Source organism: Salvelinus fontinalis, chromosome 5 (genome assembly GCF_029448725.1).
Source record: "Salvelinus fontinalis isolate EN_2023a chromosome 5, ASM2944872v1, whole genome shotgun sequence".
Classification (NCBI taxonomy): Eukaryota; Metazoa; Chordata; class Actinopteri; order Salmoniformes; family Salmonidae; genus Salvelinus; species Salvelinus fontinalis.
The window spans coordinates 54,891,793-54,908,811 of NC_074669.1; the positions used below are offsets into that span (position 1 = coordinate 54,891,793).

A 17,019-nucleotide genomic window follows, 5' to 3' on the forward strand; every position below is an offset into this window, starting at 1 on the left:
TAAATCTTTGTTTTGTTCGAAAAATGTGCATATTTGAGGTATAAATCAGTTTTACATTGCAGCTACCATCACAGCTACCATCAGAAATAGCACCGAAGCAGCCAGAGTAATTACAGACACCAACGTCAAATACCTAAATACTCATCATAAAACATTTCTGAAAAATCGATGGTGTACAGCAAATTAAAGACAAACATCTTGTGAATCCAGCCAATATTTCCGATTTTTTAAGTGTTTTACAGCGAAAACACAATATAGCATAATATTAGCTTACTACAATAGCCTACCACACTACCGCATTCATTCATCAAGGCACGTTAGCGATAGCAATAGGCATGATAGCGATAGCGAATTAACCAGCAAAAGATATTAATTTTCACTAACCTTCATAAACCTTCATCAGATGACAGTCCTATAACATCAGGTTATACATACACTTATGTTTTGTTCGAAAATGTGCATATTTAGAGCTGAAATCAGTGGTTATACATTGTGCTAACGTAGCATCTTTTTCCCAGAATGTGCGGATATTTTTATGACACTCAACTATTCTGACCAAATAACTATTCATAAACGTTACTAGAAAATACATGTTGTATAGGAAATGATAGATACACTAGTTCTTAATGCAATCGCCGTGTTAGAATTCTAAAAATAACTTCATTATGACATCCAGCTTAGTTATAGCGAGAGAGTACCCAAAATCTGGGCGCAAACGACTATTTCACATGTTCGACAGATATATGAAATAGCATCATAAAATGGGTCCTACTTTTGACGATCTTCCATCAGAATGTTGTACAAGGGGTCCTTTGTCCAGAACAATCGTTGTTTGGTTTTAGAATGTCCTCTTCTCCAGTCAATTAGCACGGAAAGCTAGCAAAGTAGCGCAAAGCTCTCATTCCTGAACAAAGGCACACAACGCAACACGCCTAACGTCCCGAATAAATTTCAATAATCTAATAAAACTATATTCAGAAAACATACTTTACGATGATATTGTCACAAGTATCAAATAAAATCAAAGCCGGAGATATTAGTCGTCTATAACGACAGCTTTTCAGAAGGCAAAACCAGGTCCCTTCACGCGCTCTCCAGAAAACAGGAAACTGGTGACACGTCATGCCAAGAGCTTTTATTCGACCCCAGATCAAGTTATACACTCCATTTCTTCTCTCACTGCCTGTCGACATCTAGTGGAAGAAGTATGAAGTGCAAGTATACTAATAAATATCAAGGACATTTAAAGGCAGGGCCTCGAACAGAGCATCGATTTCAGATTTTCCACTTCCTGTCAGGAAGTTTGCTGCAAAATGAGTTCTGTTTTACTCACAGATATAATTCAAACGGGTTTAGAAACTAGAGAGTGTTTTCTATCCAATAGTAATAATAATATGCATATTGTACGAGCAAGAATTGAGTACGAGGCCGTTTTAAATTGGGCACGATTTTCCCCCAAAGTGAAAACAGCGCCCTCTGTCCTCAACAGGTTATATTATATACAGTATATCATGAGTGAACATTACATTCAATTACTTTTTTTTCTCTGTTGAATGGAAAAGGTGAAAGTTATTGTAAAAAGATGAATGATGAACTGGGACATACAAATCCAATTATGATAAATGATCATCAAATTATACAATTAAGAAGGTAATACATGTTATATTCTTTTACTATACCTTCCAGATTCAATTCTTTTCCAGCTACTTTCTGTTTGGGAGGGGTGAGCACTGTGTTTTCTGCCCCCAACGGAGCACCTTTAGGTAATATTGAAATTCATCAGGTTACTACATTATCAAAGTTATATCATATACAGTATATCATGAGTGAACATTACATTCAATTAGGTTTTTTGTCTCTGTTGAATGGAAAAGGTGAACGTTATTGTAAAAAGGTCAATGTGGAACTGGGACAGTAAAATCAATTTACAATTATGTATAATTATCATCAAAATATACAAATAAAAGGGTCATATATTTGTTCTCCTATTACTGTGTTTTCTGCCCCTAATGGAGCACATTTAGTTAATATTGAAATGAATCTGGTTACTACATTATCAAAGTTATATCATATACAGTATATCATGAGTGAACATTACATTCAATTATGTTTTTTGTCTCTGTTGAATGGAAAAGGTGAAAGTTATTGTAAAAAGGTGAATTGTGGAACTGGGACAAGCAAACCCAAATGTGAATCCTATTGCGATTACGTCAAAATATCATCAAATTAAACAATTAAGAAGGTAATACATTTTTTATCTTTTACTATACCTTCCAGATTCAATGCTTTTTCAGCTGCTTTCTGTATGGGAGGGGTCAGCACTGTGTTTTCTGCCCCTAACGGAGCACCTTTAGGTAATATTGAAATTCATCAGGTTACTACATTATCAAAGTTATATCATATACGGTATATCATGAGTGAACATTACATTCAATTAGGATTTATGTCTCTGTTGAATGGAAAAGGTGAACGTTATTGTAAAAAGGTGAATGTGGAACTGGGACAGTCAAATCCTATTGCAATTATGTCAAATATCATCAAAATATACCATTAAAGGGTAATATATTTGTTATCCTATTACTTTACCTTTCAGATTCAAGTCTTTTCCATCTGATCTCTGTTCGGAAGGTCTCGGCACTGTGTTTTCTGCCCCCAACGGAGCACCTTTAGGTAATATTGAAATTCATCAGGTTACTACATTATCAAAGTTATATCATATACAGTATATCATGAGTGAACATTACATTCAATTAGGTCTATTGTCTCTGTTGAATGGAAAAGGTGAACGTTATTGTAAAAAGGTGAATGTGGAACTGGGACAGTCAAATCCTATTGCAATTATGTCAAATATCATCAAAATATACCATTAAAGGGTAATATATTTGTTATCCTATTACTTTACCTTTCAGATTCAAGTCTTTTCCATCTGATCTCTGTTCGGAAGGTCTCGGCACTGTGTTTTCTGCCCCTAACGGAGCACATTTAGGTAATATAAAAATGAATCAGCTTAATACAGTATCAAAGTTATATTATATACAGTATATCATGAGTGAACATTACATTCAATTACTTTTTTTTCTCTGTTGAATGGAAAAGGTGAAAGTTATTGTAAAAAGGTGAATGTGGAACTGGGACATACAAATCCAATTATGATAAATGATCATCAAATTATACAATTAAGAAGGTAATACATGTTATATTCTTTTACTATACCTTCCAGATTCAATGCTTTTTCAGCTGCTTTCTGTATGGGAGGGGTCAGCACTGTGTTTTCTGCCCCTAACGGAGCACCTTTAGGTAATATTGAAATTCATCAGGTTACTACATTATCAAAGTTATATCATATACAGTATATCATGAGTGAACATTACATTCAATTAGGTCTATTGTCTCTGTTGAATGGAAAAGGTGAACGTTATTGTAAAAAGGTGAATGTGGAACTGGGACAGTCAAATCCTATTGCGATTGTGTCAAATATCATCAAAATATACCATTAAAGGGTCATATATTTGTTATCCTATTACTTTACCTTTCAGATTCAAGTCTTTTCCATCTGCTCTCTGTTCGGTAGGTCTCGGCACTGTGTTTTCTGCCCCTAACGGAGCACATTTAGGTAATATAAAAATGAATCAGCTTAATACAGTATCAAAGTTATATTATATACAGTATATCATGAGTGAACATTACATTCAATTACTTTTTTCTCTCTGTTCAGTAGGTGTCAGCACTGTGTTTTCTGCCCCTAACGGAGCACATTTAGGTAATATAAAAATGAATCAGCTTAATACAGTATCAAAGTTATCCTGTCTGGCACCGGGGTTCCGCTAGCGGAACTCCTCCCACATTCCACTGAAAAGGCAGAGCGCGAAATTCAAAAGATATTTTTTAGAAATATTTAACTTTCACACATTAACAAGTCCAATACAGCAAATGAAAGATACACATCTTGTGAATCCAGTCAACATGTCCGATTTTTAAAATGTTTTACAGCGAAAACACCACATATATTTATGTTAGCTCACCACCAAATACAAAAAAGGACAGACATTTTTCACAGCACAGGTAGCATGCACAAAGCCAACCAAACTAACCAAGAACCAACCAAACTAACCAAGAAACAACTTCATCAGATGACAGTCTTATAACATGTTATACAATAAATCTTTGTTTTGTTCGAAAAATGTGCATATTTGAGGTATAAATCAGTTTTACATTGCAGCTACCATCACAGCTACCATCAGAAATAGCACCGAAGCAGCCAGAGTAATTACAGACACCAACGTCAAATACCTAAATACTCATCATAAAACATTTCTGAAAAATCGATGGTGTACAGCAAATTAAAGACAAACATCTTGTGAATCCAGCCAATATTTCCGATTTTTTAAGTGTTTTACAGCGAAAACACAATATAGCATAATATTAGCTTACTACAATAGCCTACCACACTACCGCATTCATTCATCAAGGCACGTTAGCGATAGCAATAGGCATGTTAACGATAGCGAATAAACCAGCAAAAGATATTAATTTTCACTAACCTTCATAAACCTTCATCAGATGACAGTCCTATAACATCAGGTTATACATACACTTATGTTTTGTTCGAAAATGTGCATATTTAGAGCTGAAATCAGTGGTTATACATTGTGCTAACGTAGCATCTTTTTCCCAGAATGTGCGGATATTTTTATGACACTCAACTATTCTGACCAAATAACTATTCATAAACGTTACTAGAAAATACATGTTGTATAGGAAATGATAGATACACTAGTTCTTAATGCAATCGCCGTGTTAGAATTCTAAAAATAACTTCATTATGACATCCAGCTTAGTTATAGCGAGAGAGTACCCAAAATCTGGGCGCAAACGACTATTTCACATGTTCGACAGATATATGAAATAGCATCATAAAATGGGTCCTACTTTTGACGATCTTCCATCAGAATGTTGTACAAGGGGTCCTTTGTCCAGAACAATCGTTGTTTGGTTTTAGAATGTCCTCTTCTCCAGTCAATTAGCACGGAAAGCTAGCAAAGTAGCGCAAAGCTCTCATTCCTGAACAAAGGCACACAACGCAACACGCCTAACGTCCCGAATAAATTTCAATAATCTAATAAAACTATATTCAGAAAACATACTTTACGATGATATTGTCACAAGTATCAAATAAAATCAAAGCCGGAGATATTAGTCGTCTATAACGACAGCTTTTCAGAAGGCAAAACCAGGTCCCTTCACGCGCTCTCCAGAAAACAGGAAACTGGTGACACGTCATGCCAAGAGCTTTTATTCGACCCCAGATCAAGTTATACACTCCATTTCTTCTCTCACTGCCTGTCGACATCTAGTGGAAGAAGTATGAAGTGCAAGTATACTAATAAATATCAAGGACATTTAAAGGCAGGGCCTCGAACAGAGCATCGATTTCAGATTTTCCACTTCCTGTCAGGAAGTTTGCTGCAAAATGAGTTCTGTTTTACTCACAGATATAATTCAAACGGGTTTAGAAACTAGAGAGTGTTTTCTATCCAATAGTAATAATAATATGCATATTGTACGAGCAAGAATTGAGTACGAGGCCGTTTTAAATTGGGCACGATTTTCCCCCAAAGTGAAAACAGCGCCCTCTGTCCTCAACAGGTTATATTATATACAGTATATCATGAGTGAACATTACATTCAATTACTTTTTTTTCTCTGTTGAATGGAAAAGGTGAAAGTTATTGTAAAAAGATGAATGATGAACTGGGACATACAAATCCAATTATGATAAATGATCATCAAATTATACAATTAAGAAGGTAATACATGTTATATTCTTTTACTATACCTTCCAGATTCAATTCTTTTCCAGCTACTTTCTGTTTGGGAGGGGTGAGCACTGTGTTTTCTGCCCCCAACGGAGCACCTTTAGGTAATATTGAAATTCATCAGGTTACTACATTATCAAAGTTATATCATATACAGTATATCATGAGTGAACATTACATTCAATTAGGTTTTTTGTCTCTGTTGAATGGAAAAGGTGAACGTTATTGTAAAAAGGTCAATGTGGAACTGGGACAGTAAAATCAATTTACAATGATGTATAATTATCATCAAAATATACAAATAAAAGGGTCATATATTTGTTCTCCTATTACTGTGTTTTCTGCCCCTAATGGAGCACATTTAGTTAATATTGAAATGAATCTGGTTACTACATTATCAAAGTTATATCATATACAGTATATCATGAGTGAACATTACATTCAATTATGTTTTTTGTCTCTGTTGAATGGAAAAGGTGAAAGTTATTGTAAAAAGGTGAATTGTGGAACTGGGACAAGCAAACCCAAATGTGAATCCTATTGCGATTACGTCAAAATATCATCAAATTAAACAATTAAGAAGGTAATACATTTTTTATCTTTTACTAAACCTTCCAGATTCAATGCTTTTTCAGCTGCTTTCTGTATGGGAGGGGTCAGCACTGTGTTTTCTGCCCCTAACGGAGCACCTTTAGGTAATATTGAAATTCATCAGGTTACTACATTATCAAAGTTATATCATATACAGTATATCATGAGTGAACATTACATTCAATTAGGATTTATGTCTCTGTTGAATGGAAAAGGTGAACGTTATTGTAAAAAGGTGAATGTGGAACTGGGACAAACAAATCAAATTATGACAAATGATCATCAAATTATACAATTAAGAAGGTAATACATGTTTTATCTTTTACTATACCTTCCTGATTCAATTCTTTTTCAGCTGCTTTCTGTATGGGAGGGGTCAGCACTGTGTTTTCTGCCCCTAACGGAGCACCTTTAGGTAATATTGAAATTCATCAGGTTACTACATTATCAAAGTTATATCATATACAGTATATCATGAGTGAACATTACATTCAATTAGGTCTATTGTCTCTGTTGAATGGAAAAGGTGAACGTTATTGTAAAAAGGTGAATGTGGAACTGGGACAGTCAAATCCTATTGCAATTATGTCAAATATCATCAAAATATACCATTAAAGGGTAATATATTTGTTATCCTATTACTTTACCTTTCAGATTCAAGTCTTTTCCATCTGATCTCTGTTCGGAAGGTCTCGGCACTGTGTTTTCTGCCCCCAACGGAGCACCTTTAGGTAATATTGAAATTCATCAGGTTACTACATTATCAAAGTTATATCATATACAGTATATCATGAGTGAACATTACATTCAATTAGGTCTTTTGTCTCTGTTGAATGGAAAAGGTGAACGTTATTGTAAAAAGGTGAATGTGGAACTGGGACAGTCAAATCCTATTGCAATTATGTCAAATATCATCAAAATATACCATTAAAGGGTAATATATTTGTTATCCTATTACTTTACTTTTCAGATTCAAGTCTTTTCCATCTGATCTCTGTTCGGAAGGTCTCGGCACTGTGTTTTCTGCCCCTAACGGAGCACATTTAGGTAATATAAAAATGAATCAGCTTAATACAGTATCAAAGTTATATTATATACAGTATATCATGAGTGAACATTACATTCAATTACTTTTTTCTCTCTGTTGAATGGAAAAGGTGAAAGTTATTGTAAAAAGGTGAATGATGAACTGGGACATACAAATCCAATTATGATAAATGATCATCAAATTATACAATTAAGAAGGTAATACATGTTATATTCTTTTACTATACCTTCCAGATTCAATTCTTTTCCAGCTACTTTCTGTTTGGGAGGGGTGAGCACTGTGTTTTCTGCCCCTAACGGAGCACCTTTAGGTAATATTGAAATTCATCAGGTTACTACATTATCAAAGTTATATCATATACAGTATATCATGAATGAACATTACATCCAATTAGGTTTTTTGTCTCTGTTGAATGGAAAAGGTGAACGTTATTGTAAAAAGGTGAATGTGGAACTGGGACAGTCAACTCCTATTGTAATTATGTCAAAATATCATCAAAATATACCATTAAAAGGGTAATATATTTGTTATCCTAATACTTTACCTTTCAGATTCAAGTCTTTTTCATCTGCTTTCTGTTCGGTAGGTGTCGGCACTGTGTTTTTTGCACCTAATGGAGCACATTTAGGTAATACAAAAATTCATCAGGTTCCTACATTATCAAAGTTATATTATATCATATACAGTATTTCATGAGTGAACATTACATTCAATTAGGATTTATGTCTCTGTTGAATGGAAAAGGTGAACGTTATTGTAAAAAGGTGAATGTGGAACTGGGACAAACAAATCAAATTATGACAAATGATCATCAAATTATACAATTAAGAAGGTAATACATGTTTTATCTTTTACTATACCTTCCTGATTCAATTCTTTTTCAGCTGCTTTCTGTATGGGAGGGGTCAGCACTATGTTTTCTGCCCCTAACGGAGCACCTTTAGGTAATATTGAAATTCATCAGGTTACTACATTATCAAAGTTACATTATCAAAGTTATATCATATACAGTATATCATGAGTGAACATTACATTCAATAATTTTTTTTGTCTCTGTTGAATGGAAAAGGTGAACATTATTGTAAAAAGGTGAATGAAAATTGGGAAATTCAAATCCTATTGCGATTATGTCAAAATATCATCAAATTATACAATTAAAAGGGTAGCATACAGTTTTTCAACCACTCCACAAATTTCTTGTTAACAAGCTATAGTTTTGGCAAGTCGATTAGGACATCTACTTCGTGCATGACACAAGTAATTTTTCAAGCAATTGTTTACAGACAGATTGTTTCACTTATAATTCAGCGGTATCACAATTCCAGCGGGCCATAAGTTTACATACACTAAGTTAACTGTGCCTTTAAACATCTTGGAAAATTCCAGAAAATGATGTCATGGCATTAGAAGCTTCTGATAGGCTAATTGACATAATTTGAGTCAATTGGAGGTGTACCTGTGGATGTATTTCTCGGCCTACCTTCAAACTAAGTGCCTCTTTGCTTGACATCATGGGAAAATAAATTAGCCAAGACTTAAGACAAAAAATTGCAGACCTCCGCAAGTCTGGTTCATCTTTGGGCGCAAGACCACATTCATCTGTACAAACAATAGTACGCAAGTATAAACACCATGGGACCACGCAGCCATCATACCACTCTGGAAGGAGACGCGTTCTGTCTCCTAGAGATTAACGTGCTTTTGTTCGAAAAGTGCAATTCAATCCCAGAACAACAGCAAAGGACCTTGTGAAGATTCTGGAGGAAACAGGTACAAAGTATCTATATCCACAGTAAAACGAGTCCTTTATCGATATAACCTGAAAGGCCACTCAGCAAGGAAGAAGCCACTGCTCCAAAACCGCCATAAAAAAGCCAGATTACGGTTTGCTACTGCACATGGGGACAAAGATCATACTTTTTGGAGAAATGTCCTCTGGTCTGATGAAACAAAAATAGAACTGTTTGGCTATAATGACCATCGTTATGTTTGGAGGAAAAGGGGGGAGGCTTGCAAGCCGAAGAACACCATCACAACAGTGAAGCACGGGGTGGCAGCATCATGTTTTGGGGGTGCTTTGCTGCAGGAGGGACTGGTGCACTTCACAAAATAGATGGCATCATGAGGCAGGAAAATTATGTGGATATATTGAAGCAACATCTCAAGACGTCAGTCAAGAAATTAAAGCTTGGTCGCAAATGGGTCTTCCAAATGGACAATGACCCCAAGCATACTTCCAAAGTTGTGGCAAAATGGCTTAAGGACAAGAAAGTCAAGGTATTGGAGTGGCCATCACAAAGCCCTGGCCTCCATCCTATAGAACATTTGTGGGCAGAACTGAAAAAGCGTGTGTGAGCAAGGAGGCCTACAAACCTGACTCAGTTACACTAGCTCTGTCAGGAGGAATGGGCCAAAATTCACCCAACTTATTGTGGGAAGCTTGTGGAAGGCTACCTGAAACATTTGACCCAAGTTAAACAATTTAAAGGCAATGCTGCCAAATACCAATTGAGTGTAACTTCTGACCCACGGGGAATGTGATGAAAGAAATAAAAGCTGAAATAAATCATTCTCTCTACTATTATTCTAACATTTCACATTCTTAAAATAAAGTGGTGATCCTAACTGACCTAAGACAAGGATTTTTTTACAATGGATTAAATGTCAGGAATTGTGAAACTGAGTTTAAATGTAGTTGACTAAGGTGTATGTAAACTTCCGACTTCAACTGTATTTGTTCTCCTATTACTTTACCTTCCAGATTCAATTCTTTTCCAGCTGCTTTCTGTTTGGGAGGTGTCGGCACTGTGTTTTCTGCCCCTAACGGAGCATATTTAGGTAATATTGAAATTCATTAGGTTACTACATTATCAAAGTTATAATATATCATATTCAGTATATAATGAGTGAACATTACCTTCAATTAGTTTTTTTGTCTCTGTTGATTGGAAAAGGTGAAAGTTATAGTAAAAAGGTGAATGTGGAACTGGGAAAGTCGAATCCAAATGTGATTATGACAAATGATCATCAAATTATACAATTAAAAATGTAATACATTTTTTTATCCTTTTACTATACCTTCCAGATTCACTTCTTTTCCAGCTGCTCTCTGGTCGGTAGGTCTCGGGATTGTGTTTTCTGCCCCTAATGGAGCACATTTCAGTAATATTGAAATTCATCAGTTTACTACATTATCAAAGTTATATAAGATCATATACAGTATATCACGAGTGAACATTACCTTCAATTAGGTTTTTTGTCTCTGTTGAATGGAAAAGGTGAAAGTTATTGTAAAAAGGTGAATTGTGGAACAGGGAGAGTCAAACCCTATTGAGATATGTGCATATTATGCTTGGTGTCAATGGAATGTTTCCTCATAAATAAGTTAGTAGCATGTATTAGCATTTCACCGAGAGATCAGAATGAAACAGTTATCTGCCGGCCCCTGTCCTAGCTCAGTTTGATTTGAAATATAGAGACACAATCATGTCAACATAAAATCCATCATGGTTTATGTTGTCATAAATAAACTAAGTGTGAGATGAGTTATAACACAGATCAGATGAGATACTGTTTCTGCACTTTTGGCATGACACATTTTAGAGGGTAAAGAAATGTTTTCCCCCTATTACTTAATACCTTCCAGATTAATTTCTATTTCAGCTGCTATCTCTTCAGTAGTTGGTATCTGTTCTTTGCTTTCTGCCCCTAGCAGAGCGCATTTAGGTCATTATCCTGCAATTCAATAATCGTAAATATTTAATTTATACAAAACTAGGCTACTAAATGATTATCAACGTTATAAAATTATTGTCACGATCGTGTGGAGGATTGACGGACCAATACGCAGCACTTGGAAAATAAGCCATCTTCTTTTATTTTAAAAGATGACGAAAAATAAACACGAAACACTTAATACAAACTAACAAAACAACAAAACGATCGTGAAGCTAAAACAACGATGTGCACACACTGGCTACAAACGTATCACATAGACAATTACCCACAACCAATGAGAGCCTATGGCTACCCTAAATAAGGCTCCCAATCAGAGACAACCGAAATCAGCTGTCTCTAATTGTGAACTCATTCAGGTAACCATAGACTCTCCTAGACAACTAAACATACATAGACAACGCTAGACACCTGAACTCCACACAAACCCATATACTACACAACAACCCCTTTACCATAAAAAACACCCAAAACCAACAAAACACAAACATTCCCCATGTCACACCCTGACCTAACTAAAATAATAAAGAAAACAAAGAATACTAAGGCCAGGGCGTGACATAACCCCCCCCTTAAGGTGCGAACTCCGGGCGCACCATTACACAGTCTAGGGGAGGGTCTGGGTGGGCTTCCATCCACGGTGGCGGCTCCGGCTCTGGTCGTGGTCCCCACGTCACCACAGTCCCTAACCACCTCCTTAGCTTCTTCCAGCTGACCCCCCTCCACATTAACCACACTGCATTAAGGGGCAGTTCCGGACTAAGGGACAGCTCCGGACTAAGGGCCAGTACCAGGGTCAGGGGCAGTACCAGGGTCAGGGGCAGTACCAGGGTAAGGGGCAGTACCAGGGTAAGGGGCAGCACCAGGGTAAGGGGCAGCACCAGGGTAAGGGGCAGCACCAGGGTAAGGGGCAGCACCAGGGTAAGGGGCAGCTCCGGACTGAGGAATGGCAGCTCCGGACTGAGGAATGGCAGCTCCGGACTGAGGGACTGCAGCTCCGGACTGAGGGACGGCCCATGGCTGGCTGACGGATCTGGCTGCTCATGGCTGGCTGACGGATCTGGCTGCTCATGGCTGGCTGACGGATCTGGCTGCTCATGGCTGGCTGACGGATCTGGCTGCTCATGGCTGGCTGACGGATCTGGCTGCTCATGGCTGGCTGACGGATCTGGCTGCTCATGGCTGGCTGACGGATCTGGCTGCTCATGGCTGGCTGACGGATCTGGCTGCTCATGGCTGGCTGACGGATCTGGCTGCTCATGGCTGGCTGACGGATCTGGCTGCTCATGGCTGGCTGACGGATCTGGCTGCTCATGGCTGGCTGACGGATCTGGCTGCTCATGGCTGGCTGACGGATCTGGCTGCTCATGGCTAGCTGACGGATCTGGCTGCTCATGGCTAGCTGACGGATCTGGCTGCTCATGGCTAGCTGACGGATCTGGCTGCTCATGGCTAGCTGACGGATCTGGCTGCTCATGGCTAGCTGACGGATCTGGCTGCTCATGGCTAGCTGACGGATCTGGCTGCTCCTGGCTAGCTGACGGATCTGGCTGCTCCTGTCTGATTGGCGGCTCTGGCAGATCCTGTCTGGTTGGCGGCTCTGGCAGATCCTGTCTGGTTGGCGGCTCTGGCAGATCCTGTCTGGTTGGCGGCTCTGGCAGATCCTGTCTGGTTGGCGGCTCTGGCAGATCCTGTCTGGTTGGCGGCTCTGGCAGATCCTGTCTGGTTGGCGGCTCTGGCAGATCCTGTCTGGTTGGCGGCTCTGGCAGATCCTGTCTGACGGGCGGCTCTAGCGGCTCCTGTCTGGCTGGCGGCTCTAGCGGCTCCTGTCTGGCGGACGGCTCAGTAGGCTCATGGCAGACGGGCGGCTTTGCAGGCTCATGGCAGACGGGCGGCTTTGCAGGCTCATGGCAGACGGATGGCTCAGATGGCGCTGGGGAGACGGATGGCTCAGATGGCGCTGGGGAGACGGATGGCTCAGATGGCGCTGGGGAGACGGATGGCTCAGATGGCGCTTGGCAGACGGGCAGTTCAGTCATCGCTGTGCAGACGGCAGACTCCTGCCGGCTGAGGCGCACTGTAGGCCTGGTGCGTGGTGCCGGGACTGGTGGCACCGGGCTGGGGACACGCATCTCAGGGCTAGTGCGGGGAGCAGCAACAGGACGCACAGGACTCTGGGGACACACAGGAGGCTTGATGCGTGGTTTAGGCACTGGTGGTAAAGGGCTGGAGACACGCACCATATAGCTAGTGCGTGGAGGAGGCACTGGTGGTACTGGGTTGGGGCGGGGAGGTGGCGCCGGAAATACCGGACCGTGCAGGCGTACTGGCTCCCTTGAACGCCGAGCCTGCCCAACCTTACCTGGTTGTATGCTCCCCGTCGCCTGACCAGTGCGGGGAGGTGGAATAACCCGCACCGGCCTATGTAGGCGAACCGGGGACATCATGCGTAAGGCTGGTGCCATGTACGCCGGCCCGAGGAGACGCACTGGTGACCAGATGCGTTGGGCCGGCTTCATGACATACGGCTCAACGCTCAGTCTAGCCCGGCCGATACGTGGAGCTGAAATGTACCGAACCGGGCTATGCACGCGTACAGGAGACACCGTGCGCTCTACTGCGTAACACGGTGTCTGCCCGTACTCCCGCTCTCCACGGTAAGTACAGGGAGTAGGCGCAGGTTTCCTACCTGACTTCGCCACACTCCCTTTAAGGCCCCCCCCCAAGAAATTTTTGGGTTGTACTCACGGGTCTCCAGCCTTGTCTCCGTGCTGCCTCCTCATATCGCCTCCTCTCGGCTTTAGCTGCCTCCAGCTCTTCACGAGGAAGGCGATATTCTCCCGGTTGAGCCCACGGCCCCTTACCATCCAGTATCTCCTCCCATGTCCATGAATCCTGTGTAGGTAGGTCCTGTTGCCGCTTTCCATGCCGCTTGGTCCTATGGTGGGTAATTCTGTCACGATCGTGTGGAGGATTGACGGACCAATACGCAGCACTTGGAAAATAAGCCATCTTCTTTTATTTTAAAAGATGACGAAAAATAAACACGAAACACTTAATACAAACTAACAAAACAACAAAACGATCGTGAAGCTAAAACAACGATGTGCACACACTGGCTACAAACGTATCACATAGACAATTACCCACAACCAATGAGAGCCTATGGCTACCCTAAATAAGGCTCCCAATCAGAGACAACCGAAATCAGCTGTCTCTAATTGGGAACTCATTCAGGTAACCATAGACTCTCCTAGACAACTAAACATACATAGACAACGCTAGACACCTGAACTCCACACAAACCCATATACTACACAACAACCCCTTTACCATAAAAAACACCCAAAACCAACAAAACACAAACATTCCCCATGTCACACCCTGACCTAACTAAAATAATAAAGAAAACAAAGAATACTAAGGCCAGGGCAGGACAATTATATCATCATGATAGTGAACAACCTGCAATAGTTTTATTTTGCTCTGTTGAATGGAGAAGGTTAAAATTATTATAAAAAGGTAAATTGTGGAACAAGTAGAGTCAAATCCTATTGAGATATGTGCATATCATGCTTTGTGTCAGTGGAAAGGTTCTCAAAAATAAGTTGCGTGTATCTTATGATAGCCTTCACCCAGAGATCAAAATGAAACAATTACCTGCTGGCCTCTGTCCCAGCTCAGTTTGATCTGAAATATAGAGACACAATTGTCAAAATAAAATAAACTCATTGTTTATGTTATGTCATAACTCATATTTTATTCTTAGTTTATTTATCAGATGAAACACACTACCTGAACGGTTTCTGTACTTTTGGGATGAAGACCACATGGACCCTAAAATATAAAAAATATTATTGTTTAAATATGTTATGGACAAAATATTTTATGACACAATTCTATTTAGGGTCATTATAACTGTTTCATCTTGCTCTTATAATTAAATCACAAACACTAATATGACTGAATTCCAGATACCTCTTCGTTTCCACAGGATGACAGAGCACAGAGCACAGATGATGACCAGAGACAGGATCAACAGGACCAGAGTGACAATGAAGGCCTCTTTGGAGACTCCTGCACACAGAGACTCCACATGGATCAAATGCCTCTAAAGCTCTCAAGACATGATATCATCAGAACATCATCACAGTGAAATGAATTACCAAAATAAACTGTAGACACCTCTTCAACATGTTCATCCTCTAAACTAGTGTCTGTGGGATGGGGAGAGAGGGATCTGATCGTGGGTAGGATGTTTGTGTAGGAGACTAACTCACCAGGTGCAGCTGTAGGAGCTGTGTATGCATGTGTCAGAATCCTGCCCTCTCTCTTCGCCTCCTCAGACAGAGAGACTGTACAGGCGAGCCAATCGGAGTATGAGGGAGCATACAGCAGCCAACTACTAACACTCACCAAGCCCTGGGTATCTGATACAGGAAGATGGGGAGGGGAAATCAAAAATATTCACATTGACTTTGTTAGGTTCTAAATATCAGAGTAAGAAATTGACGGACTCTATTAAAGCTCCAACCAAGTTTATTCACCCCAAAGGATCGAACAACTGAACCCACACAAACATATTTCCACCAGTGGTAATATATTTACCCCAATTTGGGTGGAGTCTCCTCCTTCTCTCTAAACATTACATTTTTATTGCTAGGCAGGAAGTTAAGGAATACGGGCAATAAACTGTTCCTTCTCCCTTAATGTGACCTTAACTGACCTCGACCCCCTTCCTCAGTAATGCACAATTGATATGGCAGGCAAAAATTTAACCCCAATTTTTTTTTTTTTGCGCCCAGGCTCTTCCAACGCAAACCTATTGCTGATATATATTTCCGTCTCCCAGATTGCAGTTCCTATGGCTTACACTACATGTCATCAGTCTTTATACAAGGTTTCAGGCTTCATTTAAAAAAAAAGAACAAGTAATTGTAGTTTTTCTGAGAGAGAGCTCCATAAGAAAAGTAGTGTTTTGGGAAGCGAGAATGAGGGCGCGCTTTTTGTTATTTTTCTTTCCTATTGAACATACTACTTTCCGTATTAAATATTATCGTTTATTTAGATATGAGAGTACCTGAGGATTAATTAGAAACGTCGTTTGACTTGTTTGGATGAAGTTTACTGGTAGCTTTTTGAATTCCTTTCTCTGCATGTTGAAAGAGTGGATTACTGAAATCAATGGCGCCAACTAATTTGACTTTTTGGGATATAAAGAAGGACTTTATCGAACAAAATGACCATTCATTGTGTAGCTGGGACCCTTGGGATTGCAAACAGAGGAAGATCTTCAAAAGTAAGTGATTTTATCGCTATTTGTAATTTTGTGACGCCTGTGCTGGTTGAAAAATATGTTGATGTGGGGCGCTGTCCTCAGACAAACGCTTTCGCTGTAAAGCCTATTGTAAATCGGACAACACAGTTCGATTAACAAGATTCTATACTTTTGAATTATGTAAGACACTTGTATTTTCATGAATGTTTAATATTACGAATTTTTATTTGAATTGCGCGCCCTCCAATTTCACCGGATGTTGTTGACTGGTGTCCCGCATTTTTACATGTTTTATTTTGGGGTGGCAGGTAGCCTAGTGGTTAGAGCGTTGGGCCAGTAACCGAAAAGTTGCTAGATCAAATCCCCGAGCTGACAAGGTAAAAATCTGTCGTTCTGTTCAATCCCCAAATTGTTCAATCCCCCAATTACTTGTTCATTATTTAACCCTCTGTTTGTTTGTGAGTGATTGTTGGTTTGTAATTTGGTCCGTTATTGTGGGCTCGTGTATTTGTGAATTTTGGAGTAAAGTATGTTTCTTACTCACATCTGCT

General features: G+C 39.6%; 1 protein-coding gene across 21 annotated transcripts in view; it reads right to left on the reverse strand.

Moving 5' to 3' along the window:
* Window positions 1-17,019, reverse strand: part of LOC129855863 (neuroblast differentiation-associated protein AHNAK-like) — a 37,609-nt gene that overhangs the window by 10,797 nt on the left and 9,793 nt on the right. For 8 of the 21 annotated variants that reach the window (XM_055923938.1, XM_055923954.1, XM_055923945.1 and 5 more), the window contains exons 5-26: window positions 15,471-15,620; window positions 15,169-15,267; window positions 14,986-15,027; window positions 14,851-14,880; window positions 10,697-10,717; window positions 10,534-10,599; window positions 10,373-10,393; window positions 10,210-10,275; window positions 8,316-8,393; window positions 8,000-8,065; window positions 7,682-7,759; window positions 7,371-7,436; window positions 7,055-7,132; window positions 6,739-6,816; window positions 6,428-6,505; window positions 5,837-5,914; window positions 3,530-3,595; window positions 3,214-3,291; window positions 2,903-2,968; window positions 2,587-2,664; window positions 2,271-2,348; window positions 1,680-1,757 (exon numbers count right to left, since the gene is read on the reverse strand). In XM_055923938.1, coding sequence (XP_055779913.1) covers window positions 1,680-1,757; window positions 2,271-2,348; window positions 2,587-2,664; window positions 2,903-2,968; window positions 3,214-3,291; window positions 3,530-3,595; window positions 5,837-5,914; window positions 6,428-6,505; window positions 6,739-6,816; window positions 7,055-7,132; window positions 7,371-7,436; window positions 7,682-7,759; window positions 8,000-8,065; window positions 8,316-8,393; window positions 10,210-10,275; window positions 10,373-10,393; window positions 10,534-10,599; window positions 10,697-10,717; window positions 14,851-14,880; window positions 14,986-15,027; window positions 15,169-15,267; window positions 15,471-15,620 — 1,539 coding nt within the window. The remainder of the gene's footprint in view (window positions 1-1,679; window positions 1,758-2,270; window positions 2,349-2,586; window positions 2,665-2,902; window positions 2,969-3,213; window positions 3,292-3,529; window positions 3,596-5,836; window positions 5,915-6,427; window positions 6,506-6,738; window positions 6,817-7,054; window positions 7,133-7,370; window positions 7,437-7,681; window positions 7,760-7,999; window positions 8,066-8,315; window positions 8,394-10,209; window positions 10,276-10,372; window positions 10,394-10,533; window positions 10,600-10,696; window positions 10,718-14,850; window positions 14,881-14,985; window positions 15,028-15,168; window positions 15,268-15,470; window positions 15,621-17,019) is intronic. The other 13 variants (XM_055923937.1, XM_055923936.1, XM_055923941.1 and 10 more) reach the window with 13 other exon arrangements.